Consider the following 27,888-nt stretch of genomic DNA (forward strand, 5'->3'; position numbering starts at 1 on the left):
GCTGTCCGGCGGCGCAGGCTGCCCTGCGAGGGTGGGCGTGTTGGAACGGTAGATGGAAGCCGTCGCGCTTGGGGTCGCGGTTTGGTGGTCCAGGGACTGTAGCAAAGCCCAGCGGGGAAGGCAGGTCTCTCTCCCGCCGGCGCAGAGGCAGCCCTGCGGCACGCGGGAGGCCCCGAGCCGTGCCGGGCAGGCCCCGCGGGCGGCAGAGGGCAGCGCCGCGCTCCGCCCCTGGCCGCCCGCCGCGGGCTGGTCCGCCTCCCGCCCGCGCTCCGTACCTGGGGCGCTCGGCTGCCGGCGACTGCCGCAGGCCCGCGGGGCTGGAGGAGACGCGGCCGTGGGCCGGGGACTCGGGAGCACGGGAGGCGCGGCGAGGAGCCGGGGCTGCTTCGGGAGCGCGCGGTCCCGGGGCCGCTGAGCGTGCGCCCCGCCCCGCGGTGGGCGGGGAGACGGGCCCCAGCCTCGCCGCAGAGGGTCCCCGTACCCCAGGAGGTGGAGGCAAGCTCCGAGCGCCCCAGCCGCACCGAGTCGCCTCCAGGGAGATGGCAGTCCCCGCACCCCCGCACCCCCCTCCCCAGCCCACACGTGGTGATGGCGCAGGCGGAACTCAGAGAAGAGGGCTGTGACCTGCCGGTACCCAGGGATTCCTCCACAGTAAGCTCTGGTCCCTCCCGGCGGGGGTCGCCGCGCTTTCGAGGGGAACCAGCTGCGGAATACTGGGCAAGTCTCTTTGTCACCCCTCTGGGCCTCGATTGCTGAGCCTATAAAATGGGCTAATAATTCCCGGCATCTTTCCCCTTTAGCTTGAGCAGTGAGCTGGCTCTTCTGGTCTTTTGAGCCAGAACCAACACCGCACCAGGTACTGCGGAGGAAGTCCCTGACCTGTGGGCGTCCCCAGGGTAACAGCGAGCGAACCGAGGTGGGAATCCTCCGGGGCGGTCGGCAGAGGGGTGGGGTGTGGCGCCCCCTGGCTGTGACCCTCCGCTAAGGCTGCTGTGCAGGTTCATGTTGCAGATTCCATTCCTCATTTGACAAACAACTTCTTCAGCAGGTAGTAGGCATCAGACACTGCTGTGACTACTCGGGACACTGCAGTGACCAAAACAAAGATCCCCGCCTCCGTGGAACTTACCTTATAGTGGAATAAACAACAAACACAATAAACATACAGAGTGATCATAAGGTGATCATTGCTATAGAAAAAGGAAAAGGCACAGCAGTATAAAGAGGATCTGGAGCATCCTTTTCAGAAAAAAGAAAAATAAGCCGGGCGTGGTGGCGCATGCGTGTAATCCCATCGCTCCGGAGGCTAAGGCAGGAGGATGGCGAGTTGAAAGCCAGCCTCCGCAAAAGGGAGCTGCGTCTCTAAATAAAATACAAAATAGGGCTGCGGATATGGTTCAGTGGCTGAGTTCAATCCCCGGTACCAAAAACAAAGTAATATTTCCCACGTATAAGGCCCTTCTGTGTTCCTTATATTATTCCTATTCTTAATATCCCTACCCCAAAAATAAAGCTAAGAAGAAGGTATTTAAGTGGGGCTCAGAGAAGTCGAGGGCTCCTCCCAAGGTCCCGAGCAGCAATCAATCAAGTAGAAACTGAAACTCAGATCAGCTGTAGGTTTAGGACAGAGGGAGCCCGCTCCGGTGGTGAAGGTACCTCCTGACAAAAACTTCAGACCCTGCAGCGCCTCCCCCCACCCTAAGCCCCAGTCCTGCCCACAGGTGAACCTAGGCAGCGGTGGAGGAGGCCTGTCCTCCGGCCTCTACACCGCACTACACATCTCCCGGGAACAGAATGTACTAACACAAGAGCTGGACCCAGGCTCAGGAAGCTGGCTTGAGATCCTAGATCCACTGCTTAGCAACTCTGAGGTCCTAGGGCCACTCTGTCTCCTTGGGTCACTGCAGAACAATTCAGTATCTGCCACCCAGGGTCATTGAGGAGATTAACTGGCACTGGTGTAATCTGTCAACGTGATGGTGCCGTTGGCCTTGGGGTCCCCAGCTATGTAGTGGGAAAGCGCCATCCTTGTGGTACCTCCTCTAGCCAAAGGAGTCCTGATGTCAGGAATGGCTATCTCATGGGACACTCCGTAGAATAGATTCCAGAGCCTGTGAAATGGTTCCTAGTCATTGTTCTGCTACTTGCTCTGTGAGGTTGGCGAAGCCTCTTAAATTCTCTGCTTTTATGATATTAGGATACCAAAGATGCAAATAGGGTGAATATTCAAACCTTCTGGAACAGAAGAGGTGCCCGACAAATTTTAGCTTTGTCAAAATCAGTATATAGTGGGAAAGAATGTATCCTTTGTTTTAGATTTTTCTATAATGTGCAATATCTTTTATTTTTTGTAAAGAAAACACAATGATCATTTTATTGATTATTGATTGATTGATTGATACTGAGGGTTGAACTCAAGGGTGCTGTACCACTGAGTTCCATCCCCAACCTTTTTTTTATTTTTTATTTTTTTAAGACACAGTCTCACTAAATTGCTTAGGGCCTTGCTATGTTACTGAGGCTAGCCTCCAGCTTGTGATCCTCCTGCCTCAGCCTTTGGAATAGCTAGAACTACAGGCAAGCACTACACACCCAAAATGATGATCATTTTAATATGAGTTCATTCTGGGCGATAGATACCTGGATATTAGTTATCTACAGTTTATACTTTGCTATAATTTTAGAAAATCATTTTTGTAAGGATTGGGCCATGGTGGTGATGCCACCTTGTGGCCATGTTATCATGTTGAACTTGAGACCTTTTCAGAGGCTCCAGCTCTTGTCATTCATTTCAGTTACAGAACAATCCAGTCTCAGACTTCCTTAACATTGCAGAGAGGGACTTTCAAGAATGATCAGTGATTCAGGGTGCGGTGGCGCACACCTGTGGTCCCAGCGGCTCAGGAGGCTGAGGCAGGAGGATCATGAGTTCAAAGCCAGCGTCGGCAACTCAGTGAGGCCCTAAGCAACTCGGCGAGCCCCCGTCTCTGAATAAGAATAAGAAAAAGGGCTGGGGATGTAGCTCAGTGGTTAAGTGCCCCAATGCTCATTGCAGAGATGGAGAAACTGGGGTCCAGGGAGGTTGCCAAGTCCTGCTAGAAGCTGCTCTCAGAGAAAGTATGGACCAAGTGCATAAACTCCCTGCAGGCAGGTTCTGTCTGTTGTGGCACATAGTAGGTTCTCAATAAATATCTGCCCAATGAATGAATGGACACAATCATCAGCCCAGCCACCTGCAGTTATTCGCTCTCCATAACAATAACCTGGCATTTGTGGAGTTCTTACTAATTGCCAAGGGATTTTGCAAGCTCTCACGTGCCCTGACAGGGGAAGGCTCATCTGGACCCTGGGAGTGAAGTTAGTGTGGTGGGTAGGGCCCATTTACACTCAGGGTAACTGTGTCTCAGAGATCTCCCGTGAGTTGCTCAAGGTCCCAGTTGGGAAGGAGAGAAGATCTGAGCCCAGGCATCCCGACTCCCCCTTCCCCGGGGGCTTGGGGCAAGGACAGTAGCTCCACACAGGCAAACAAGGGAGGGAAGCCAGAACCAATTATCCCAGTGCCCAGCCGTCCAGAGAGGGCCAGTACTGACTGTGCTGATGCCACCGTTAACCCCTAATAAAGACTTCAAATCCCTCCGCCCTTGTGGGGAGGGGCAGGGGGCTGCGATTTTATTCCTGGGCTCATTGGGTTGTTCCGTTTGAACTAGGTGGAGAGAAATATCAGAAGTCACTATCCCACGAGTGTCTGTCTGTGTCCATCTATCTTTCTGTCTGTCTATCTATCTATCTCCTCTCCCCCTTGATGGTTCCCACATTCAATCAGCAACGACCTTCCCGCGGAGCCCCGCCTCCCCACCCAACTCTGGCCTCCAGCATCTGGGTCTGGACTGGCCCTCACGCCTCTTCCCACCGTTAGGTCTGGCTGAAGCCCAGCTCTGCGTGGAGACTGGCTGCCCACGGGCGGCCTGCCCTCTGACCAGCCTTCCAGGCCCGCCACCAGCCACCCACCCACCCACCCACCTTCCCACATCTTCTCCACCCAGCTTCTAATTAATTAAAGTATCTATCCGCTGAGACCCTTCCTTGTTCCAAACACAGGATGGAGGACCAAGACTACTCTGTCACCAGGAGTGCTCAGACCCAAGCCCACTGGGGCTCAGAGATCTGCACCAAGGACCTGGAGGGGCACATTTACTGCCAGTATTTTGACCTCCGTGCCCGAGTGTGCAGGCGTGAGGTCAGGGCGGCCTGTGAGCCTGCATGAGTCCTCCTGTTTCCAGAGCCTCGTTCCCCATTCTATAAAACAGGTGTGGCAGTCCACGCGTGGGCTCTGGGTGCTGGCATCCCCCAGCCTGGAAGCTTCCGGCCAGCCTGCCCCGAGCTGTTGCCGTGTCTTAACTGCCTGACCCTGGGAGACTGCTTAGTCCTGTACACCTCAGAGGCCTCACCCACAAAATGAGGGCAGTATCTGTGGGCGCCAAGGGGCTCGACTGATGGGAGGAACTTAGCTCTGTGGCCCTGCAAGGGCTGATGCTGGGTCACTAGGAAGGGAGGCAGGAGGCGAGACCAAGGCCCTGGTAAAACTCCAGTCTGGAGGCCCACCCAAGGCACAGGCAAGGCCAGAATGGACTCGTGAGGGAAGAGGTGGGCCCTGGGAGGAGCGGAGCAGGGCCCAGGAGGCACATGGCAGGTGGGTGAACGGGTCCCAGGATGCAGGCGCTGCCTGCAGACCTGACCACCCTACACTGCGCCGCTGGGCGAGGGCTCCCCTCTCCTGGGCCCCTGGAGGAAGCACAGGGCAGAGAGCGCAGGCTGGAAGGCATTTATTCGTAAGTCGGTCCATAGGGAGACCACTACTGGTTACAAGCTCTAGAAGCTCTCGTCAGGACAGGGACAGCCATGGAGCAGGCTCCCCAGGCAGGGGTTGTGGGCTGGCAGCGGCCCGGACACAAGAGCAGCACAGGCAGTTCAGGGGCCTGGGAGGGTCTTCTCCACCCCCCCCCCACTGCGCCCCTTGGTCCCATACCCCCCTAGGGTTAAAGTGCAGCTGGGAGGAGGAGGGGCGGGACTGGAGCTGGAGGGTGAGGCCAGCATGGCTGCCCACAGGCCTCCTTGTCCTGGTTTCCTAGAGGCGCCAGTGTCCACTCAGGGCCTCCTCTAAGCCTCTGGGAGAGGGACATCCAGATATTTAGAAGGACCTTCCCCCAGACGGCAGGGCTGGTTCCCATCAGCCTTGTGAGGGGCCTAGAACTTGGGGGAGAGGAGGGAGGGATGGTCTTCTTCAGGGGTGGCCTGGGGCTTGCCCTCCCCCTGGCCCGGGAAGAGTCTTCCTTTGCCCCCCGCTTCTCCCCACACCCAGGCAGTCAAGGAAGCCCATGCAAGGCCCAGAGAGCCTGGGGCCCCGAGTCAGGAGGGGCCTGCCCTGGCCTGACTCCCAAACCTCTCCATTGGGGGAGCCACTTCCGGCCCTGGGAGAGCTGCTTTCCTGGGGATGGGGGTGCAGGGCAGGCCTCAGGGGAAACCTTTGGGGCTGGAGCGTCCGGCTTCTGCCAGCCATCTCCCTGGCCCAGCCGCCCCTCCCCCACGCTCAGCCCAGGGCTCTGGCTGCAACACGTGCCCACCCCCGGGGATCCTGCCCCACCAGGGGCTTTGAGGACCTTGGCCTGGGCCTGCTATCTCGGAGGGCCTCACCCCCTCCTCAGCAGCTTAGCCAAATTCCTCCCCTTCCCAAGGGCACGTCACTAGAAGGCAGAAAGGAAGACCTGCCCCAACACTTTCCAAAAAGAGCCCCGCAGACCTCTGCTTCTGCCCCTGACACTTGAATATATTAAATTGTGCAGCATGGCTCCAGCCCCGCCCCTTCAGGTCTCCATGGCAACGGGCAGCATTCCAAGTCCAAGTCTGAATCCAAGTCCGTCCAGTGCCAAAGCTGGGGCTTCCGCCTCTCCGCTCCCTCTTCCCCGGAGGCTGAGACCTGGCATTCCACAGGGGGCTGGGAGGGGAGCCGAGCGGAGGCCTCAGTCCTCAGCCCCCTCTTCCTCAGCATGGGGGGCACCCGGAGGCTCCTCGGGCTCCGGGGTCTGCCCACCGGGATGGGGGTGAGGGTGCGGGTGGGGATGGGAGCCAGGCTGGGCGCCGGGCGCGTCCTCGCCCTGCACATAGACGCTCAGCCCCTCGTGGCTGGGCTCCTTGCCGCAGGCCTGGCAGCTGCAGTGCAGGATCTTCTCCACCAGCTTGTCCACCCTGGGCACCACCTCATGGCCGGGGCACTCCAAGGTCACCTGCAGAGAGCAGGAGGAAAGGAAGGGATATTTCCTGCAGCCCGGAGCAGCACGACCCCGAAGCCTCCCCAACGGCACCCGTTAGGTCTGCAGGCCACCAGCAGTTGGGGACCAGACCCTGCAGGAGCCACCTGACTCTTCTCCTCACACCTGTCCTGCCCCCTTCCCACCCACTCCCCAGGGTACTCTGGGGAGAAAACCCAATGTGGCTTCCCACAGCCCTTGGGAGAAAACCCTCACCCTCCAGCCACCCAAGGTCTTCAGGCTGCCCCTGGCTGACCCCCACTCCCGTCCACGCTCTACCTGACCTGCTCCAGAGGCCCCGCACATGCTGTGCCCTTGCCTGGACAGCTCCTGCCGAATCCATCCCCCACCACCTGCCCTAAACTCTGCCAGTTAACTCCTGGACACCTCTGGGTCTGAGCCCACACCTCCCTTCCTCAAAGGAGGTTCACCCTGTAGGAACCCCACGAGTACCCTGCCTGTGCCTGTGGTCACCTTCCTATTGCCCTTCCTCCCTTCCTTCCTCTTCTTTTCTCTCCTTCCTTCCATACAGCACCTACCCCAAGCAGCTCTCAGGGCACAAGGACAGACACGGTCCCTCAAGGAATCAGAATCTAACTAGGGAAACGGACTTGCCACAATCAGTCACACATGGGGGTGGGGGAGTCTTCACATGTGACAGGTGCTCAAAGCAGAGGCACAAAGGTCTCTGGGAGGCAATGGAAGAGGGATTTGACCCAGTCAGAGGTCTGGAAAGAGGCCCCAGGAAAATGATGCTTAAGCCAAGAGCAGGAAAAATGAATAGAAATTAACCGGAGGGGAGGAACAAGAAGGAAGGGAAAGGAGGAGGAGGATGGAGGGGGAGGATGGATGGGGAGGAGGAGGAGGTTTTCAGACAACATGTGCAAAGGCCCTGTGGTAGAAGGGAGCAGAGCAGGTAAGAAGAGACTAAAGGAGGTAGGCTGATATCCAATGTCCAGCTCTTAAGGAAGGGTGGGGGGAGGGTCTTACAAGGCATGGCAGATTTTGGTCTCAGCCTATACAATGCGAGGCCCCAGAGATTTTTCAGCACATCAGAATGAGGTTTCAGAAAGATCCTGTGTACAGGTTGGTGTAAGGCTTGTGAGCCCATCCTGTGGCAAGAACCAGGGTACATCCCCAGTACAAACCCTGCACCCTGCACAGGGTAACCGTGGCCACCAGCTGGATGGGAGAGCCCGAGCAGGGTGGGTGGGCCGTACTCACAATCTCCCACATGGACTGGGCTGGCATGCAGGAGTCACAGTGCACCAGGGACTCTGTGGACTGCGGGAAGGTGTTGGGGACGCTGTAGCTGAAGCACTGTCCTAGGCACGCCCTGTGGAAGGAGAGGTCACCGTGCCATGTCACCATGGGGGAGAAGGGGGGCAGCCGGTCCTCCCCTCCCAGCTGCCCCCTGGGGCGCACCTGTTCTGGATGGACTTGGCCTCACAGCCGCTGTGGCCCACAATCTGGGTGATGTTCTTGGCTTCGCACCAGGCACTCTTGTCTGGGAACAGGGCCAGCTTGTTGATGGGCGGGGGGGCGGCCAATAGCATGGCAGGGAAGACAGCCCCCACCAGGACCTGCAGCATCGTGCCCGCAACCTCCAGAGTCCTGGAACGGATCACAGGTGGCAGGTGAGGCTCAGCAAGGCCCAGAGGCCAGGCAGTAGGGTTTGGTGGTAACAAGCAGGAGCCGCGAATTTGACCCCTGGGTTCTTCCACTCATCCACTTACTAGCCAAGTACAGCCTTGGACTAGTTATTTCTCTTCTCTGAATCTTGAAAACCCGTCCAGAAATTGTACTGCATCAGATGTGTCAGGAAGATTAAATGAGCTATGAAATGAGCCTCACAGGCAATTCACACTCCATATGTGTTCGTTATTTTTATAACTTACTTTGTAGACTTGAGAAAGTTACTTTTTATCTCTGTGTCTCAGTTTCTTCATCTAAAAAGTGGAGATGCTGAATGGCAGTTGCCCCCAACCTGGTGGACATGCCTGTAATCCCAGCTATTCAGGAGGCTGAGGCAGAAGGATCACAAGTTCAAGGACAGACTGGTCAACTTAGTGAGACCCTGTCTCAAAAATAAAAAAAGGGCTGGGGATGTGGCTCAGTGGCAGAGTGCCCCTGGATTCAATCCCCTGTACCAAAAAATAATAATAAATAGGTGAATGAATAATAAAGGAGAAGAAAAATAATTGTTGCAATTGGTGAACAAGACACCAAGTGTTCAAGTCCACGTCCAGCAGCGAGCTCCCCCTCTTTTATGCTGTGAATCCTGCAGGAGAAAAATCCATGGTACTGGAGTGTAGCTCATTGGCAGAGCAAGTGTCTAGCATGTGCAAGACCCTGGATTCGATCCCCAGCACATGAAAAACTTGTCCACACAGCCCTGGAGGGGCCAGCCACCCACCACGTATTGTCCCGGACACCACTGCCACAGCCATCAGGATCCCTTCTGGGGAGATAAACTCGGACTTCACGTCACGGTGAGTTCTTATGCCACCCCAGTCAGACATATTTCTTTCTCAGATGCCCCTCCTGAGCCTTAAGATCACAGGGCCCTACATATAACGTCACGGCCAGCTCCATCCTAACCCCTGAGTGGAGCAGGAGACAAAGCCCAGTTTGAACATCTGCTAATCCCCTGAAATAGGAGGAAGGAGCAGACACCAAGACAATACCAGAGCCTGCCAGAAGATGGCGCTGCAGGACAGTCTGTGTCTAAAGGATTAAGTTCCCCAACTTCACCCTCCCATGTTCTTGGCTTCACCCTTCACCCACTGCCCCCCAACCTCCCCTACCCCCACCTCAAAGAGAGTGTGGTATGGAAGGCTGGGGATGTAGCTCAGTTGGTAGAGAGCTTGCCTTGCGTGCACAAGGCCCTGGGTTCAATCCCCAGCACCACACACACACACAAAAAGAGAGGTATGGGAAATTCCAGAGAAATCTGGAAGGGAGGGCAGTGCCTGAGTGGGTCCCCAACCCTCTAGACAGGGCACCGGAGAAGGGTACACACGTGCTATGTGAGCCTGCACCCTCAGGCCTCGGTTTCTCCACCTGTAAAATGAGTTGCCCCAGGCCAGGGGTGACCAAACCCAACCCATCAGAATGCCCTGGAGACCTGTGGGGTGACAGCTCTAGGGTGGGCTGGGGTTCAGCACCTTCAGAGAGCTTCCAGGGAGTGGTTCTGCTGCGGAGCCAGACGGGGAAGCTTCCAAATCAAACAGTCTGGGGCTCCGGGTCTTTGGATCGTCCTCAAGGGTCCTGGATGAGACTGAATGGGAGGACAGGGGCATGTCCCACAGAAGCCCAGCCCCAGGGCTGGGGACGGCTCAGGACCAGGCATCCCACTCAGAAGGGCCCTGGCCTGGACCCTCCTTCTTCAGAAAGCAAGTGGGGCTGGCAGAGGCAGGTACTTGGTAAAGTGTCCAGGGACGGCTGGGGGTGGCCTGCCCCCACAGTGGAAATCTGGGTGGGCTGGCTGAGCAGGGTCTTGAAGGTAGCGCACAGGCGGCCTGCAGGCACAACACTCCACAGCACTCTGCTGTCCATCCAGCATCCCCCTCTGCTCCTGCCCTTCTCCTTGCATTGGCCCTGGCTCACGGGAGATGACCTCTGACCCCAGTCTGGCAGGGACAAGAGCAGCTGGAGGTAAGGTGGGAAGGTCTGCCCCCACCCCAAAGGAGCTCCTGCCTGGACGCCAGCTCTCATCCACACGTATCCGGCTCGCTCAGAAGATCCACAGGCTTTCAGCGCAGTCAAGACAGAGTGGACCTGCTCCTAACTGGCCACCTAGCCGATGTGACAAGCCTCCAGGAGGCTTCCTGGTCCCCAGTAGATCCCCTGCCATCTCTAGGGTATCAGCCTGAGGCAGAGGCGACTGGGGCAGGGAAGATCCAGGGTCTCTGCAGGACCTGGGGTGGAAGGAGGGCTGTACGGCCTGTACGGGGGCATGTGCTGACTGAGGCTGCAGGGCACAGAATAACGGAGAGTTTGGGGAACAGGCACTGGCCCAGAGATCAGGCACTGCCCATTAGGATCAGTATGGCAGAAACCGAGGAGAAGTGGGGCACACTGAGGCATCCACCCCCTTCTCCTTCTGCTCCAGTGCCCAGTGGAGAGAGAGTTAATCATGAGGGTCAGCCATGCCCACAGAGGGGGGCTGCAACCCAACCTGCCATACCCTGGCCAGCTCAGGGTACTAGGGCCACCCTCAGCCTCCCTGGGCCACAGCCCTGAGCTCCAGCAGACTGCCTTGCCTCCCACCAGACGTGAGCCCTCCAGTCTCCAGTGCTGGAATCCCGGACCTCCCACCTAGGACTTATGGCATCCAGAAATAAAGTTCACTTCTGGGAACCCACCTTCCCATCCTAAATGGGGAACAGAGAGTGCTCCTTGCAGAAGAACTGAGAAGACCCCGTGAAAGCACCCAGCACTCAGCAGGCACCAGTGAGGCCAGCTCTCTTCCCCAGGGGGCTCATGGGAAAGCGGGGCGGCTCCAGAGCCCAGGCTGGGGAGCCTGGACACACCCACCTCCTGCCAGCCACTCTCCTGCCCCCCTGCCCAGCCCTGCCCTGCCCAGCCCTGCCCTGCCCTGCCAGGAAGAGCCCACGCTGCCCCCATCAGTGGGTGGGCTTTTTGCTAGCAGGTTTTATTGTTGGTTTATACTTTTTTGTTTTTTCAACAGGGACTCAGCCAACTTTTTTTAAGCAGCAGTCAGACCTTGCTTCCTGAGCCTCCGGCCTCACCCAGATTCTCAGCTCTTCCTCCCCGCCCTGGAGATCACGCAGCGAGTCATGGGACTCCCCAGTGCCCAGGGCGGGAAGAGGAGTTGCGATCTTCCAGGCCACCGCCCCAGGCTTTTCAGAGCCCGGAGGGCCAGGCAGGTCACCTGAAACGAGTCATTCCCTGGGTCATTCTGTTCCCTAGGGTTCCATTCCGAGGCTCTCCTCTTCCTTACCAAGAGCTTTCTTTCCAGGATGGAGGGAGAGGCAGGGTGGCCAAAAGGAGGGGGTGCGGGGCCCAGCCCCCAACTCACTCAGGAGCTCAGAGCCCAGGGGAAAACAGGAGCTCAGGGTCAAGGAGAAACAGTTTGAGCAAGGACAGCCAGAGATGGCAGGGAGAGGGGAACAGAGGTCCTTAACTGTGGATGGAGAGAGCACTGCACAGGGCTGACTGGTGGGCAAGGAGGGAGCTCCCGGGGAGGGCATGGCCTATGCAAACGAGGGAGGGCACTCACAGCCACCTCACAGAGAGGGCTGGTGAGGCACTGGTCCAAGGCTTTCACCTGAGCCAAGGGACTTGGTCCTTACAGTACCCACAGGCAGATGCCCCTCTTCCCACTCCAGAGACGGAGGCACAGAGAAGCTGAGACTGGCAGGAGCTCACACCATCAGTAAGCAGAACTGAGACTTCGCCCCAGCCAGTACCAGGTGGGCCCCCAGCTGCCCTTGCAGATGAAGGTCACCAAAGAGAGAAGCAAGAAACAGGAATTGGAATCGAGGCGCAGCACCCAGGATGGAGGGAATGGGCCCCCACTGGATGAAGCCCGGGCCCTGTGGCTGCCCTCTTGCTCCTGTGCACTTTGGTGTCCAGCCACTGCCCAGGCTGGGACCTGGGGGCTCCCCACATACCCAAGTTCAAATCTCATTCCTGGCTCCCTGCAGATAAGCAAGTGGCCATGGCCAACCCCGGCTCCTTGAGGCCTTGGTGAAGGGAAGGGACCGTCCTTCTCCACAGGGCTGCATGGGCTGAAGGAGGCGCCTTAGCCGAGGTGGGTGTCTGACCAAGCCCACGCGCTCACCCAGCCACCTCTCAAATCCAAGTCTTCTGATTCCTCAGGAGCCTCCTGCCACTGGTTCTGAGCAGCCACCACACAGATAGGAGGCCCCCAAGGGGATGACACTGGCTGACCCGTTTCGGCACTGTGGACATGAGGCACAGCTCAGGAAAGTGGCCATCATACCTCCCTCCCTGGGGAAGAGGGCAGTGAGCAAACAGAAGACCAGGGCTGCTGGTGCAGGGGTGGGGGAGGTGGGCAGCAGGAACAGAGCAGGCCCCGAGAGCCACACCTCCCAGCACCCACAGCTTCCCCGAGATGATGTTCAGAGACGCAGAGGCCTGGGCCCGTCTGGGTAGTCTGAACCCCCAGCCTGGGCTGTGACGCAAGCATCTGTACATGTGTTCCCCACATGATGTCGAGGACCAGCCAGATCAGGAGCCACAGCACCCCAGCTCCCCAGGACAGGGGCCCCTCAGCCCACTGCCTGGGTCCTAGGGCCTGCAATAGCATCCTAAATGCAGCAGAGGGGCCTAGATTTCAAGGAACACCTCCTCCAGCTTCTACCCACCACACAATCCTTTGTGTAGTAAAGAGGTGATTTTGTGTAACAGATGAACAGTCCCCCCTCCCCATTTCCTCTTTTGGTAAGTTGACTATTCAGGGTCAGCTGAGGTCCAGCTCACCAGGATTCCCAGGGTAGACTGTGACTACTCACCTGTCTCCCTTCCTTTCCTAACAATCTGCACACACGTGCAGGCACACACACACGCACACGTGCAGGCACACGCACACGCACACACACATGCACACGCCCACGCGCCCACGCCCACACTGGGCACATCTCTGGTGGAAAGGCCAACTTCTCCCTGCAACTTCAGCTCCTGAAGGAAACTCCCTCACATCTGCCCCAGCTGGCTCCCGATGCTTCTACCTGTGGACTCAACAGTCGGGTGACATGGAAATACACACAATAAGCATATCGGGTGGTGGCTCATTCAAACCCAGTGCTCCCCACCGCTCCTCTCCTCCTTTACCTGCACTCCCCAACACACACACACACACACACACACACACACACACACACGCTCAAGCTCAGCCACTTGAACCTTTCTGTGCCTTGGTTTCCTCATCTGCAAAGTGGGAGTCATGGCTAAACCCACCCACAGGGAAGCCAGGAGAATTAAGTTGAAGTGCATGTGGAACCCTCTAGAGAGAATGCCCACAATACAAGCCTTGATAAAGGGGGCAGCTACTGGCCTTGGTGTGGCCAAGGGGTCCTCTTATCTGTCCTGGCCTCTGCCTCTCCTTCCAGCTCCTGAGTGGGTCCTGAGAATATCTCAATCTGGGGGTGCATCTGGATGAAGGGGACTCCTTGAGGTGAAACTAAAAAGAGAGGACAGCTGTGAAGAGTTTTATAAGCTGCCAGGTGCCACCCGACCTGCCCCCTTGCCAGGGCAGCAGCTGAGCAAAGCTCTCCTGCAGACTCTCCCAGTGAGCCACTGATAATGGAAAGGCCCTGGAGAGAGCAGCCCCCTCCAGATCAGTTTTGGAAAACAGACTCTGCCCAGTGCCAGGCTGCGCATGCGGCTGGCCCAGAGGGTGTGGCGCTGGTGGCCAGCCCTAGGCTTGGGGATCAGCAGGGTGGGGCAGCCCTCCAGGTCTTGGAAGGAATACAGGGACTTCCTAGGATGGTGCAACTGAAAATGCTGCTTGGGAGGGGGGACAGGCAGGGTGTGTGTGGGGGGAACAGGCAGGGTCCGGTGGGCCTGTGATGCCCCTCACTCAAGTCAGACGTCAGCCCTGGTCAGCCCAGCAGGAATCCCTGAGCTCTCTGGGATCCTCCAGGCTGTCTCAGCCAAAGTTTCCACGCTCATTGTATGCCTGAAGGCAGTATGGTCCAATGGTCATGGGCAAAGTCACTGGCCATTTGCCTCACATTTGCCACTAGTGAACCGGGCAGCATGGCCTGGGAACGACTATCTTAGCAGATTCCCTAGGGGAGGATCTGGCTCTGGAGAGTTGCTTAAGGCCACTGTGATTCCAATTACACGACCCCAGTCTCACCACAGGGTGGCTTTCTTCCATCCTTCAGTGCTGGGGAGGCTGGGGCTGGTTGAGCATAGACCAACTGTCCAGCAGGCAGGCACACAGGCCAAGACCATGCCATCCAGGCCTGCCCACCTGCCTTTGCCAGGCAGCTCCACCTTCCAGCCCTGGCTACCTCTGCTGGCCCCCGACCCCAGCTACCAGCCCTCCTACCCACAGACCCTCCTCCTGCAGACCCAAACAGCCTCGGAAACACATTCATGCTAATAAGCTGCTGCCGGGCCTGCACATCTGCTCAGCAGAAGTCCCCGAAGACCTCACCAACAACCCTGCCCGCTCCAGCAGCCTGCGACCCTTGGGGTTGCGGGTGGCGGGGGAAGGAGCTAAATTCAGTCTGAAATTTCACTTTAAAATGATGAGGCCATATCCCCAGCTAATGAAGAGCACTTACTTCCCTGTCCACCCCTCCAACACAAGGCCCAGGAGAGAGGTCCGGCATGCAGGGGTGGGTGGAGAGGGGTGGGGGTCACCAAGGAAACGCTCCAGCCTGGCCTCTTCTTTGGCCCCAACTCAAGGCAAACCACGCCCAAGCAGCCCCAGCATCTGGGGGAGTCTCAGCAGGCTGGCGGTTTAGACGGTAACAAAGGGCAAGGGGATCCTTGTTGACAAGTTACTTCCCCACCCCCATTCTCTGCCAACGGGATGTTTTCCGGGGGTGCTCCCCGTTACAGACTGGTGGCCTCCCGCTGGGTGAGGACCTCAGAAAGTCTGGAAGTGTGTCCTTCTCCCCTGATGCCCACCAAGGGCTCTGGCCACACCAAGGTCAGCAGCTTGTCCCCTTTCCCGAGGCTTGTAAAAGATCAGGATCGCCGGGCCTGGGAGCGGGCCAGGGGGCAGGTGGCCGGCAGCAGGATCCTGTAGCGCACACGGCCTCTCGGGGGTGGAATTCTTAGGAGAACTGAGCCCCGGGAAAGGCTGGCTCTCCCTGCCCCGGTCTCAGTTCCGAGGGGACGACCCAGGCCAGGCCCCGGGGAAGGAAGGCGGGAGGGTTTGGTGTCTTTTACCAGGTCTAGGAAACTATCCACGAACCCACCTGGGGGGACCCACCGAGCCTCCGACGCTGGGGGACCAGGAACCGGAGGGTGGGGGTCAGGGAGGCGCGTATTCTGAGCAGACTCCCACAGAGGGCTGCGCGGACAGAGAAAAGGAGAGGACATGAAGGCAGAGACAGAAACCCAGGGAAACTGAAAACGAAGGCGGAGGGGAAACAGACCGAGGGGCAGAACCGGCACGTAGGGGCGGAAATGCAGCGCGCTACGGAGCAACAGGGCCACACGGATGCGGAGGGAGAAGCCGAGAGTGAGCAGAAGGGACCAGAGGGTCCTCGGGCGGAGAGGCTCGAGGCAGCGCGGAGAGGCCCGGGCAGAGCCGCAGGGCGCGCGAGCCCCGCTGCCGAGCCCCGGTGCTGCCCGGCGCCCGCGCGACCCGCCGGGCTCTCCTTCGGCCGCGCATCCTCCTCCCACTTTCTCTCTGGGCCGCGGAAACTCCTACCGAGGAACGGAATCCCGAGCCCGGCTGGGGACAAACTCAGGACTCGGAGTGCCCCCGGCCACTCCGTGCCGCGCCCACGTCCCCGGCGCCGGTGGCCGGAGTCGCCCGGCCGGCCCGTGAGTTCCCGGGCTCGGTGGCGGCGCCTCCCCCAGTGTCCGCCGCCGTCCGACGAGCAGCTGGCGCGGGGGCGCGGCGCGGCCGCAACGGCCGAAGCCTCCGGTAGCCGGGCGCCCGAGTGCCGGCCCGGGCGGGACTTACCGCGCGCGGCGGCGGCGGCGGCAGGGAGCGCGGCGCGCCCGCGGGTCCTCGGAGCTAGATGTGAGCCGCGGGGTCGCAGGCCCGGGCGCCCCGGGAGGCTGGGCGAGGCGGCCGGCAGGGCTGGCTGCGCTGCGCGCCGTCTGCGGCCCGGGCGGGCGCGCGGTGCGGGGGAGCGGCGAGCGGAGCGGCTCCGACGTCAGGGTGTCTCGGCTCCAAATAGGGAGCGAGGGCGGGGGAGCGAGGGGAGGGACGCGCGAGAAAGAGCGGGCGGGAGCGCGGCCGCTCCCTCCAGGCGCGCAGGAGGGGCGCCGCGGCCGCCCGGCCCCCGGCCCCTCTCCCCGCCCGCCCGCCCGCCAGAGCTTGGCCGGACCTCCGCGCGGCCCGACGGCTCGGGGCAGCGGCCCGCACGCCTGGCCGGCGCCGCAGACACACGACAGCGAACCGGGTGCCCCAGCCGATTCTCAGGCGCCTCCCTGGGTTTCTCTGCCCCTCAACTTCTCTCCGCCTGACTTTTCCCGAGACTGGGCTCTCAGGCCGGGCCAGGCCTCGGGGTGACAAAGATGGAGGTGTCCTTTTTTATGGGAACCGGGCATTCTTCTTGCTCTGAGAACCAGGCGCTCCAGCCCACCGAGTCCCGCCACCGGGAGCCCATCACACTCGGCAGTCCTGCGGTGAGCCCATCCTATCGGCTCCGGGGCTTGCAGCCAGTTTCGGGTCTATACTGTTTCTATGACCTCTGATCTGCTCCAGGCACTTGACTTAAGCATCCAAGAAGGGGCTGAGAGCCCCAGAAAGGACTATTCCGAACCAGAAGGCCAGAAAATGACTCAAATGACTCGTTTCTCTGGCTCTTGGGGAAGAGGGGGATGCCTGGTCCAGGGTCCAGGGTCCAGGGTCCAGCCTCACCTGGGGTATTCATCTAATCGGTGGGCACTGCAGTGGATTGTGGTAGGACCCATCTCTTCCAACGGAGTGAGAAGATAACTTTGCTCCCTAAAAATGGTAGCTCACAGTGTTGGACTTCGGGATTTTGCTTTACATTATGGTCACCTATGTCCATATTTTTAACTCAGCTAGGCTGGAAGCTCCCAGATGGACTCCACACCTGCTCATCCAATGTTACAGGGTTGCCCAGCATCTTAGGTGGCTCCTAGTGGCCTTGTGGCAGCCCCTGCCCTACTCCAGCCTGTCTGCACTCTCCAAACACAGCACCCCACCTTGCTATTGCCTGTGTTGTGCCATCTGCTGGGGTTTCTTTCCCCACCCCTCATCTCCTGGTAAACTCATTCTTCAAACTCCACATTGGAAAGCCTTCCCAAGACCTTTGGGTAACCCTAAGTTCTCCCTCTCCCAGGTGTGATCCTGGAGCATGGGATCCATCTGTCCATGCTAATCTCCCTCTAGGATAACTATGCACATCTCTTCCTCCCTTAGACTTTGGGCTCCTCAAAGGTAGGGCTCATGTGCTTCAGGATCCCCAGTGTGTAAGGGGCCAGAAGAGATGTAAAACATATTTGGTTGAATCAAGTAATTATCCCCCATAGATTGGCTTTTTCAAAGGATAATTATAATAACAATTATAATAACTGCATGTGCACATCCTATTTCTAAGCACTTTCCACTTTCACAATAAATCTATTAGATAATATTGTTATCCTCACTTAATAAATGAAAACAAAAACAAAAACAAAAACAAAAAAAAAACAAGGCCTAGAGAGATAGAGGTTAAGTAGCTCATCTAAAGTCACACAGTGGGAGGCTTGAGGTTGTAGGATCATAAGTTCAAGTTCAGTCAGGGCAACTTAGCAAAACCCTCTTTCAAAACAAAAAGTCAGCCAAGCAGTGGCACATATCTATAATCCCAGTGTTTGGGAAGCAGAGACAGGGGGATCACAAGTTCAAAGCCAGCCTAGGCAAAAAGCGAGGCACTAAAGAACTCAGTTTGATCCTGACTCTAAATAAATTCCAAAAAGGTAAGGCTGAGGATGTGGCTCAGTGGTTAAATGCCCCTGAATTCAATCCTGGGTACCCTACCCCTCCCACGAAAAAATAAAATAAAAAGTAAAAAAGGGCCGGGGGTGTAGATCAATGATAGAGCACTTGTCTAGCATATGTGAGGCTCTGGGTTCAAGTCCCAGCACTGCAAAATAAGTAAATAAATAAACTCATACAGTAGGATACCAGTTAATGTCTCTTGGATAACAATGCACTACAGAAACCAGCCTCACTGCATTGGATGCAGTAACTGCTCAGGAACATTTTTAATGTGAAGGTCTACAATTTGGAAGAACCCACTCCCTCACTGCAGGAGGCTAATTGGATCACACCAGGTCTATGGGCAGGAGGCTGGAATCGCAGTCAGCACCCTTGACAATGCAGCCCACCCCTCTCAAACACAGGGAGGTTCTAGAAGAATGCCAACCACCACCTAATCCAGGACCAACCACCTACTCAAGGACATGGGGTTTGGAGTTAAGTCACGCCTATCTGGCAAAGACTGGAGGAGGACGGTAATGTGGACAGGGAGCTCAGAAGGGGGCATGTTAATATTATCTATAGATAGCTACCACTTTAAGCCAGGTATTAGGCTAGGCACTATATTGCTATATCTCGTGGAATCCTTACCACAGTCCCATCACTGTTCCCATTGTACAGATCAGAAATATCAAGTCACCAAAAATGTAGTTACGTGCTCAAGACCACATGGCTGGTGATTGACAGAGTCTGGACTTGAACCCACAGCCCAGGCTCCTGTGCCCACCACACCCTCTTGGCTGCCTCCTGCCCCTCCCATCAGGCTTCAAGTGAGGATGCAGTGGGCCCAGGGTAATGGGGCCCAGCGGGAAGGCAGAACCTGTCAAGTCAGAATCTCCAAGCTCCAGGAGATGCACCTGGTTGGCAGCGCTGCTCCAGCTGCCCTGACAGGCCTGGCTGGCACAGAGCATGGGCCCACAGCCAGAGCCTGCTGGCCCAGGGCCAGCCTCTCCGGGGCCGAGGTAACGTGGGGCCCAGAGCTGGGGCTGAGGGCTGAAAGCCCCTCTCCCCAGCTCATTAGCAAACATCTGGGGCTCAGGAAAATGACCGACCTGGAATGTGACTGGGCTGCAGGGAGCTGCTCCCTCCCTGAGTCCCGGGAATGTGAGCTCCCTCCCGCAGGGCACAGGCTCGGGCCAGCTGTTTCCTCTAATCCTGTCAGTCTGGGCTCAACAGGGGTCCAAGCCTCTGCACTCTTGCAAGAGAAAGAGTGAAAACAAGCAGAGGACCTTCCTTCCAGGCCCAAGGTCCCCCACAATCTTCAAGATGAAGACAAGAGTCTGCACTTGAGGTGGGAGGTTCCTGTGGGCACCTCCTTGCTTGCTTTGCCTCTTCCTGACATCACCCACCAACTATGGGACTCAGTGCAAATGGGTTTCATTTTGCCTCTTGGTTTCCTGATCCAGTACTGGTACCTGCTCCCTAGGGTCAAAGTCAGGAATCGTTCATTTATCTAACAAATATTCATTGTGCCTACTGTGTTCCAGACAGTCACAGAGGTGGGGACATAGCAATGGACTAGGCCAATGAGGTTCCAGCCTTCAAGGAATTTGTTCATGGATTGTGGTGGTGCACACCTATAATCCCAGCTATTCAGGAGGCTGAGGCAGGAGGATCACAAGTAGGAGGCCTGCCTCAGTAACTTATCAAGACACTGTCTCAAAATAATACAAAGGGCTGGGGGATGAAGCTCAGAGGTAAATTGCTTGACTAGCACTAGTCCATGGGTTCCATCCTCAGCAACACACACACAAAAGATATATTCTATAGAACCAAAACCTAAGAACAGAGGGGCAGAGAGTGTAGCAAGGAAACTGATGGATGAATTTCACAAAATCAAAGCATTGTAAGAGAACTAGCCCAGAATGGATGATGCGATGGGGGAGGGAGGGATTTATCCAGAAGTCTCAGAAAACATCTCTAAGAGGTGACATTTAAGGTGAGAAGGTGATGAGGAGGAATGAGGATTTCAGGAGATAAATAGATGCAAAGTGCTCAGCACAATTCCTGGAAAACAGCACGGGGGGTGGGGGGGTCATAAAATGAAAGGTATTTTAGGGAGGCTTCTGTGCATAGCAAAGGAAAAGTGAGGAGTCGGCTCCCCTGAATCAAATCCAGGCTTTAGCACAAAGTGTTCTCCTCTTGCTCAAGTAATGCACTTCCTAAGTCTGTAAAATAGAGATTTCAGCGGTCCCCATCCCCACATGACTGTGAGAACTCGCTGAGCTGTGCACAGGAAGCACAGTGCAAGGGCTCCCCTCTCAGGAGGTGTTGTCTTATCCTTTCCCACCGAGGAGAAAGATTTGCCCAAGTTCACTCAGCAAATAGTAGAGATCCAGGACCACAGCCAGATGCTCTGACAGCCCATTGTCCTGGGCTGGAGGCTCTCAGATCATTGACCCTGCTGTCAATGGTCTCAGGGGCTCCATGGTAGCCTCAGGAGGAGAAGATGGCCATGCACTAATGGACTCTGCCCTCCCAAGGGCTGCTAGGGGTGTGGGAAGGGAGGCCTTGGCCTGGATTGGAGAGCAGGTATGAGGTCCCTTGGGAAAATTTTAAATGCCCTTTGTAGGTGGGGTGGGAACAAAGGATCAGGAGGAGACCAAATGCTAAGCACCCTGGAGGTGAGGGGAGAGAAGAGGGCAGAAGTGAGAGCTCAATTCTAGGGTTTCTGGAGTGAAGGTGTAAGTCCAAGTCCATGGGACTCCAATAATCATCTATTTTGCACTTCTAAGAGGCAGTGGGGGTGGGGAGTTATGGCTATTTCCTTCTCTGCAAAAATGAACATCCTGGTATTTCCAGAAATGTGGCCCAACTACCAGGGGCCGGTGCCAAGGGCCACAAGAGATAAGCCCCCTGCTCAGCCACTCACTCTGCCAGACACTTCTTTGCCTCTTTCTCCCAACTGCCCTCCCTAGGGCTGGGAATATAGCTCAGTTGGTCGAGTGCTTGCCTCGCATGCACTAGGCCCTGGGTTCAATCTTCAGCACCACAAAAAACAAAAACAAAACCCAATTGCTCTCCCTACCCCTCCTGTGGGCAATACTCAGTTCTCCTCTGAACCACTCAGGCCAGAAATTGGACAAAACAGCTCTTTTATGATGTCTCTTCTCCAGGTTTGTTTTCCTCCCATTTCTTCCTTCCATTCCTCAGCTTCCAGTGGCCCCCACACAGACACAGCGAGTGGGAGAAGAATTTTTCTCCTTTCTCAAGAATTAGTTGATCCTTCTGTATATATTTAATAACCTGCAGAATGGCTTCTTTTTTTTTTTTTTTTTTTAATCTTAAGGTTTCTGTACTCCAAATTTACTGGGGAAAATAATTCCCTTTTCAGGAACATGGGAGTTGAAGAAAAAGAGGGCACAAAAGAATGGCCAGAGAATGGCCTCTAGGACCTGCACCAGAACGCACCCAGCGCCAGGCTTGCTCTCCATGAACCTGTCCTCCTGGACAATGGGATCTGGAGCAGAATGGACACATGACCCAGGTTGTGCCAATCAAATTCTCTCTCTGAAGAGTTTGATCTGAGAGGCATGGGGACATGTGGGGAACATGGGGTTCACATGAAGGGCAAGAGCGTTGAGGATTCTAGCTGATGAAGAAGCTGACAAGGCCTTGCTTCGTGCTTACGATGGTCACCTTCTCCATGGATCCCAGGAGCTTCTCGAGTATCTACAGTCTCAAGCTGTCTTGAGTTAATTGCCTCTTAAGAAGTTTTAATGAGGGCTGGGGATGTGGCTCAAGTGGTAGCGCGCTCGCCTGGCATGCGTGTGGCCCGGGTTCGATCCTCAGCACCACATACAAACAAAGATGTTGTGTCTGCCTATAACTAAAAAATAAATATTAAAAAATTCTCTCTCTCTCCCCTCTCTCTCTCTTAAAAAAAAAAAAAAAAGTTTTAATGAAAACAAACTTTTTTGGAGGGCTACTAAGTGTCCAGCACATTGCAAGTTACTAGAGATAAGACAAGACATAAGAGCTGCCATCCAGGGGAAAAGGACAGGCACACAATAATGGGAAAGTCATTGCCCAGAAAGTTCATTGCCCGGGAAGCTGCCCAGCCATGAGGGCTGAGGAGTTCAGAGAAGGGAGCTGTTATGGTTTGGATGTTTCACGCCTGGAAAAGCTCATGGGACAATCCAGGAATGTTAGGAGATGATTAGATTAGATTATGAAAGTTATAACCTTTTCAGATGATTAATTCATTTGATGGGTTAATAATTTGAATAGACTCTCTGGTTGTAACTATAGGCAGGTGGGAGTGGCTGAAGGAAGTAGGTCACTGGGGGTGTACTCTTGGACTATGTCATGTCCCTGGCTTCCCCCCCGCCCCTCCTCTCTCTCTCTCTCTCTCTCTCTCTCTCTCTCTCTCTCTCTCTCTCTCTGCCTTCTGGCTGTCAGTAGGTGAGCAGCTTCCCTCTACTACATCCTTTTGCATGATGTTCTGCCTTATCTTGGGTTAGGCCAATGGAGTTGGTCACTCATGGACTGAACCTCTGAAACCATGAACCCCAAATAAACTTTTACTCCTCCAAGTTGTTCTTGTCAAGGATCTTTGTCATAGAGACCAAAGTATGACTAACACAGAACAATCCCTGGGGACTAGAATGGGCTGGCTAGAGGAGGTAGGGTTTGAGCAGAGCATGGGCAAATCAGAAAAGCAGTCCATGCTAAGAAAGAAGACCTGAAAAAAATGATTTGTATTTGACAAATATGTGGCCCTAAGACTTCCATAACACCACCACAGCAGTCACCATGAACATAACACTTGGCTGGCCAAGAAAAGCCTCAGAATCCTTGCTAACACTGCTCCCCTGGACAGTCACCTCCAAGGGGTATGTACATCTGGCTTATGAGATGAAACTTCTTTCTCTGAAAGTATCTATCACCCCTAAGAAAGTGTTACAACTAGTTTGATTGAAATAGAGTTAATAACTAAAAAATAAATAGAGTGAATATGACAATATTTGGTTACTCAGCAAATATCTGAGTGCCTACTCTGCTCCAGGCTCTGTTCTGATGCTAGGATACGGCAACTAACAAAACTGATAAAAAATCTCTGCCCTTTCTAGACACAATGGCACATGCCTATAATCCCAGCTATTCAGGAGGCTGACACAGGTGGATCACAAGTTTGAGGACAGCCTGGGCAATTTAGGAGACCCTATGTGAAATAAAACAAAAATCCCATAAACTCTAGCTGTGCAGCCTGTTTTCATCCTACCCTATTCCACATGGTAGGAAGTAGAGATAGGAGGAGGATGTGAGGGCTTAGAATGCCAGGTTAAGAAATATGACCCTGGATTCTGTGCCTATTGGGGTTCTTCTGAAATTTCCTGAATCAAAAACAGCATGCCTAAGACAGGGTTAAGACTGGTAGGAAGGGGAGCTTCAGGCTGGGAGGCTACTTGGAGTCAAGAACCCTGAAGAGACCTGGCTATTGGTTGATATATTCTATACTTTACCTTCTGCACAACCTCCCAGGGATGTCTAAATGGATTAAGGCGAGATCTATCATCACCGCCATATTTCTCAGCAAGAAGACTTTTGGAAAACCAAGTAGTACCTGTGTTTTATGCATGAAGTCAACCCTAGCAAGAAGAGCAAGTGGACCACTTATTTTTCTGGTATAGAGTCTGAAATGTGAAATCACAGTTGATATACCTCCAATTTTAGATGGGGAACTGTTCTTTTGATCATAATGTATTACATAATTGATTACAATATTAAATAATACTAGTTAGCTGGTGATTTTACTCTCCTCAATGACAGAGTACAGCTGAAGGGACAGGGATCATTACCACCATCTCACAAGGAGGTGGGGGGTGGGGGATGGGGGATGGAGTGACTTTACACAGTGCGCTGGGGAAGCTGGGATGAGAGCAGAGCGTGCTGTGGAGCAAGGACCAGGGGAAGCCTTTCTTCTGACCGAAAGTCACTGACCCACAGAAGTGGTCAGGGCCACCCGCTGAAAAATCAGGTTAAATTAGGAAATTTGAAAATATAGAAAATGTTAAACTCAACCACCTAGCTGAAACAGTAAGGGTAAAACCATGCCATAAACATGATGAAAATGTACTTTGGGTTTTAATCACATCAAGAGATAGAGCAGCAGGAAAGGGGAGGGTGAGGAATGACAGAAACAGGAGGACATCTGCAGATAGAGGCGGAGAGACCAGGGATCGCACACTGTCCTACACTCACATACATACAAAGCCAACTAGACCTAATCTACAAGTGCAGCGCTTTAAAACATTGATCCCTGGGACCAGGTTTCTCATTATTAGATAAGGGAGTTACAAATATGGGGAAGGCCAGACTAGTCTTCAGGGGTTTTTCTACTTTCTGCAGTACTGGGATGGAACCTGGGGCCTTGTGCTAAGCACGGGCTCTACCACCACGCCAACCTCACAGCTCCTTCAGTTTGGGACTTAAGATAGTAGTATGAACTGACGGTCACAGACATGCATACATGTCTCCTAGCTCTGTGTACTGAGAGGCCAAAAAAGCTATTGGCATCCGGGCAATGATGAACCAAGAGTAAAGGGTGCACCTGGACATCTTGGTTTCTAACTTCCATTCTCCACTCAAAGGAACCAGGACTCCTTGGAGAATTGGCTATTCCAAGATTGGGGTAGGCAACATGTGAATGTGGAATATTGCCAGGTGTGGTGGCACGCACCTCTAATCTCAGCAACTCAGGAGAGGCAGGAGGATCGCAAGTTCAAAGCCAGCCTCAGCAGATTAGTGAGGCACTTAGCAACTCTGTGAGACCCTGTCTCTAAATAAAATATAAAAAAGGGCTGGAGACATGGCTCAGTGGTTAAGTTCAATCCTGGTACCAAAAAAAAAAAAAAAAAGTGAAATATCTTCAAAAAATGGAGTGGGTATGTCAAAAGGATGCAGGCGCTAATTTGAAAGAGTCCCTGTTGGACCAATCTGGACAATGAGAGTGATAAACACTAATAGTGGGGCTGGGGTTGTGGCTCAGTGGTAGAGCACTTGCTGGCACATGTGAGGCTCTTGGTTCAATCCTCAGCACTGCATATAAATAAATAAAATTAAAAGACTCATTGACAACTAAAAAATATTTAAAAACAAAACACTAATAGCACTGGGTAATTGAATGCAAGGAGAATCTGTGAGTCCATGCTGAAATAAATAAATGGAAGATAAAAGGGAGAGGAAGGAAAGTTCTTCTTCATGGAATGCCAGGTAATAAGGAGTAATAAGTTTACAAAGTCGGGCTGGGGATGTGGCTCAAGTGGTAGCGCGCTCGTCTGGCATGCGTGCGGCCCGGGTTCGATCCTCAGCACCACATACAAACAAAGATGTTGTGTCTGCCGATAACTAAAAAATAAATATTAAAAATTCTCTCTTTCTCTCTCTCCCTCCCTCTCTCTTTAAAAAAAAAAAAAAAAAAAAAAAGTTTACAAAGTCATTTGTGGATGCTAAGCTAATGATAGTTTAAGGGATGAGATATTTACAGTTTCTCCCCATAGTTATTAATTATAAGAAGAAAAATCATGAATTTACAGTGGAGACACCAGGCAATTACCACTTTTACCAAGTGACCAAGATGAACATCACTAATACCGGGACAAATGGATGTCGGGTGCCTCGTGATATCATGCACTGAAAGGACACATCACCAGCTCTGCCAGAGTGTCAAAGCCTGGATCTAATCACGAGGAAACATCAGACAAACCCAAACCGAAAACCTAAGAAACAGTCTACAAAATAACTGGCAAAGATTGTCAAGGACAGAAAAAGAATCGCTGATGAACTGTTCAGGATTAAAGAAAGAGACTCAACATCTAGGTTCAACGCATGGTCCAGGACTGGGGGAAATAAGTGGACAATGTATTACTTCAACAGTTCACAAAATTAGCAGCTATACAGTGGATTAGATGGCACCACCACAGCTGTGTTAATTTCCTGAGTTCAATCATTGTACTGTGAACACCTCGTTCTTAGATCACATACATGGAAACTCTGGGACAAATAAGCATGTCTGTCTCTGGCTTCCTCCAAAAGTACTGTGCACACACACACACCACAGGATGAAGAAAAAAATAAAGTGTGAACAATGGAAGACCATGGGTAAAAGGGAGAAAGGAGCTTCTTGTATTAATTCACTTTGCCTTTTTTTTCTCTGAAGGACTGAGGATTGTCCAGAGCCTCACTCATGCTAGATAAATGCTGTATCTCTGAACTACAGCCCTCATCCTTCCTCTTTTTAAAAAATTTTATTTTGAGATGGGTTCTCACAAAATTGCCCAGGTTGACCTTGAATCTGCAATCCTCCTGCTTCAGCCTCCTGAGTATCTGGGATTTATTTTCACTTTTTTTTTTTTTACAGAAAATTTTGTTTACATATAAAATTGTGTCAAAAATCAAATGCTACATGTTGGGTTTGTTCCTCAGCACCACATAAAAATAAACAAATAAAATATGCTCAATTAAAAAAAAATCAAAAGCTACAAAAAATTCACCTCTTTAAAATATTAAGATAGTAAACATTAGCAGTATACATGATAAAAGGGGGTTCTTTTTGGGGGGTACTGGGCAATGAACCCAGGGGTGCTTTACTACTGAGCTACATCCCCAGTCCTTTTTATTTTTAGGCAATATCTCACTAAGTTGCTGAAGTTGGCTTCTAATTTTCAATCTTCCTGCCTTAGCTGCCTTAGTGGCTGGGATCACTGTACCCAGCAGGGGTACCTAGTGAAGGATGCATTTTATAATTTGTAAAGAGTCTCAAAAAGATTCTAATTTTAAAGTATATATTTTTAAGATGAATAGATCAATGAAATGTCATAATACTTTATTACCTTTGCAAGGATTAAGCAATACTCACCTGTAACACTGACTAGAAGCTGATCAATAATTGTATTTCTGAATCTAACATGATAGTACATGCTTCTAATTTAAAGACTCAGGAGGCTGAGGCTGGAGGATTGAAATTTTGAGGTCAACTATGGCAACTTAGTGAGACTCAGTCTCAAAATAAAAAATAAAAAGGACTGGAGATGTAGTTCAGTGATAGAGTGCCCCTGGGTTCCATCTCCAGGACTATCAAAAGAAAAAAAATGTGTTTCTAATTAACACACACAGGAATTATTATTACTATTTGCAATACTAGGAATTGAACCCAGCTGTACTCTATCACTGGGTATACTCACAGTCTCCCCCACCATTTTTTTTTTCTTTTTAATGGTGCTGGGGACTGAACCCAGGGCCTTGTGCATGTGAGGCAAGCACTCAACCCACTGAGCTTTACATCACTAGCCCCTTGGTCCATTTTTAAATGTTAAGACATGTCTCACTAAGTTGCCAAGTCTTGAGATCCTCCTGCTCAGTTTCCCAAGTCACTGGGATTAAAGGTGTGCAACTCTGGGCAAAATTAATACTTTTTAAAAAACATAGATGATTTCAAATTATCCTTATCAATTTCAACTGGCCCTTATCAATTTCAACTAGCTTAAGTGTGCCAAATCAAGTTTTAACTCAATCAAGCCACTTCATATCGACCATTCTAGGTTTAAACAGTTTAACTTTTGACTAGCACAGAGCATGGGTAAGTCTGGACTCTGGAATCAGAACATGAACTCCACCTGCATTACCACTTACCTGCTTGTCCTTGAGCAAGTTACTTTATCCTTCCAAATTCTCTTTCTTCACTATGATGTACGTAAAATCTTAGGACAGTAATTAGCTCAGAATTGTTATTATATATTTGAGGTAAACAAAATATGTTGTGCTGGTTCGTTCATAAGGCCTAGTCCTAGAATAGAGAAAAGTGACTTGACAGTGGATAATGAGCTATTTTTTCGAGCCCCAATCCCTTCCCTATTGAAGACTTACACCTGCCCCCACCTTGAAACCTCATCCCCCTAATATTAC

The 27,888-nt window shown here is 53.4% G+C and overlaps 1 protein-coding gene across 3 annotated transcripts; it reads right to left on the reverse strand.

The window, feature by feature from the left end:
- Positions 1-4,808: 4,808 nt before the first annotated feature.
- Nbl1 (NBL1, DAN family BMP antagonist) lies at positions 4,809-27,733 on the reverse strand. 3 transcript variants are annotated; one of them, XM_076863289.2, is made up of 4 exons: positions 27,616-27,733; positions 7,731-7,919; positions 7,530-7,641; positions 4,809-6,281 (listed from the first exon to the last, which is right to left on the reverse strand). In XM_076863289.2, the coding sequence occupies exons 2-4, from the start codon at positions 7,895-7,897 to the stop codon at positions 6,018-6,020; spliced, it is 543 nt and encodes a 180-aa protein (XP_076719404.2). In that variant the 5' UTR covers positions 7,898-7,919; positions 27,616-27,733; the 3' UTR covers positions 4,809-6,017. The 3 variants fall into 3 exon arrangements, with proteins under 3 accessions (XP_076719404.2, XP_076719402.2, XP_076719405.2); XM_076863287.2 differs by lacking the exon at positions 27,616-27,733 and adding an exon at positions 15,949-16,126; XM_076863290.2 differs by lacking the exon at positions 27,616-27,733 and adding an exon at positions 15,233-15,253.
- Between the last annotated feature and the right edge of the window lie 155 nt (positions 27,734-27,888).

This window comes from Callospermophilus lateralis, chromosome 7, assembly GCF_048772815.1.
Source record: "Callospermophilus lateralis isolate mCalLat2 chromosome 7, mCalLat2.hap1, whole genome shotgun sequence".
NCBI classification, from domain to species: Eukaryota; Metazoa; Chordata; class Mammalia; order Rodentia; family Sciuridae; genus Callospermophilus; species Callospermophilus lateralis.

Excerpts from the sequence above, each read along its gene's own strand:
- Nbl1 (XM_076863289.2), bottom strand. The coding sequence starts at position 7,897 with ATGCTGCAGGTCCTGGTGGGGGCTGTCTTCCCTGCCATGCTATTGGCC. Across the intron at positions 7,642-7,730 it reads GCCAAGTCCATCCAGAACAG|GGCGTGCCTAGGACAGTGCT; the intron begins GTGCGCCCCAGG and ends CTCCTTCCACAG. Across the intron at positions 6,282-7,529 it reads CCCAGTCCATGTGGGAGATT|GTGACCTTGGAGTGCCCCGG; the intron begins GTGAGTACGGCC and ends TGCTCTCTGCAG.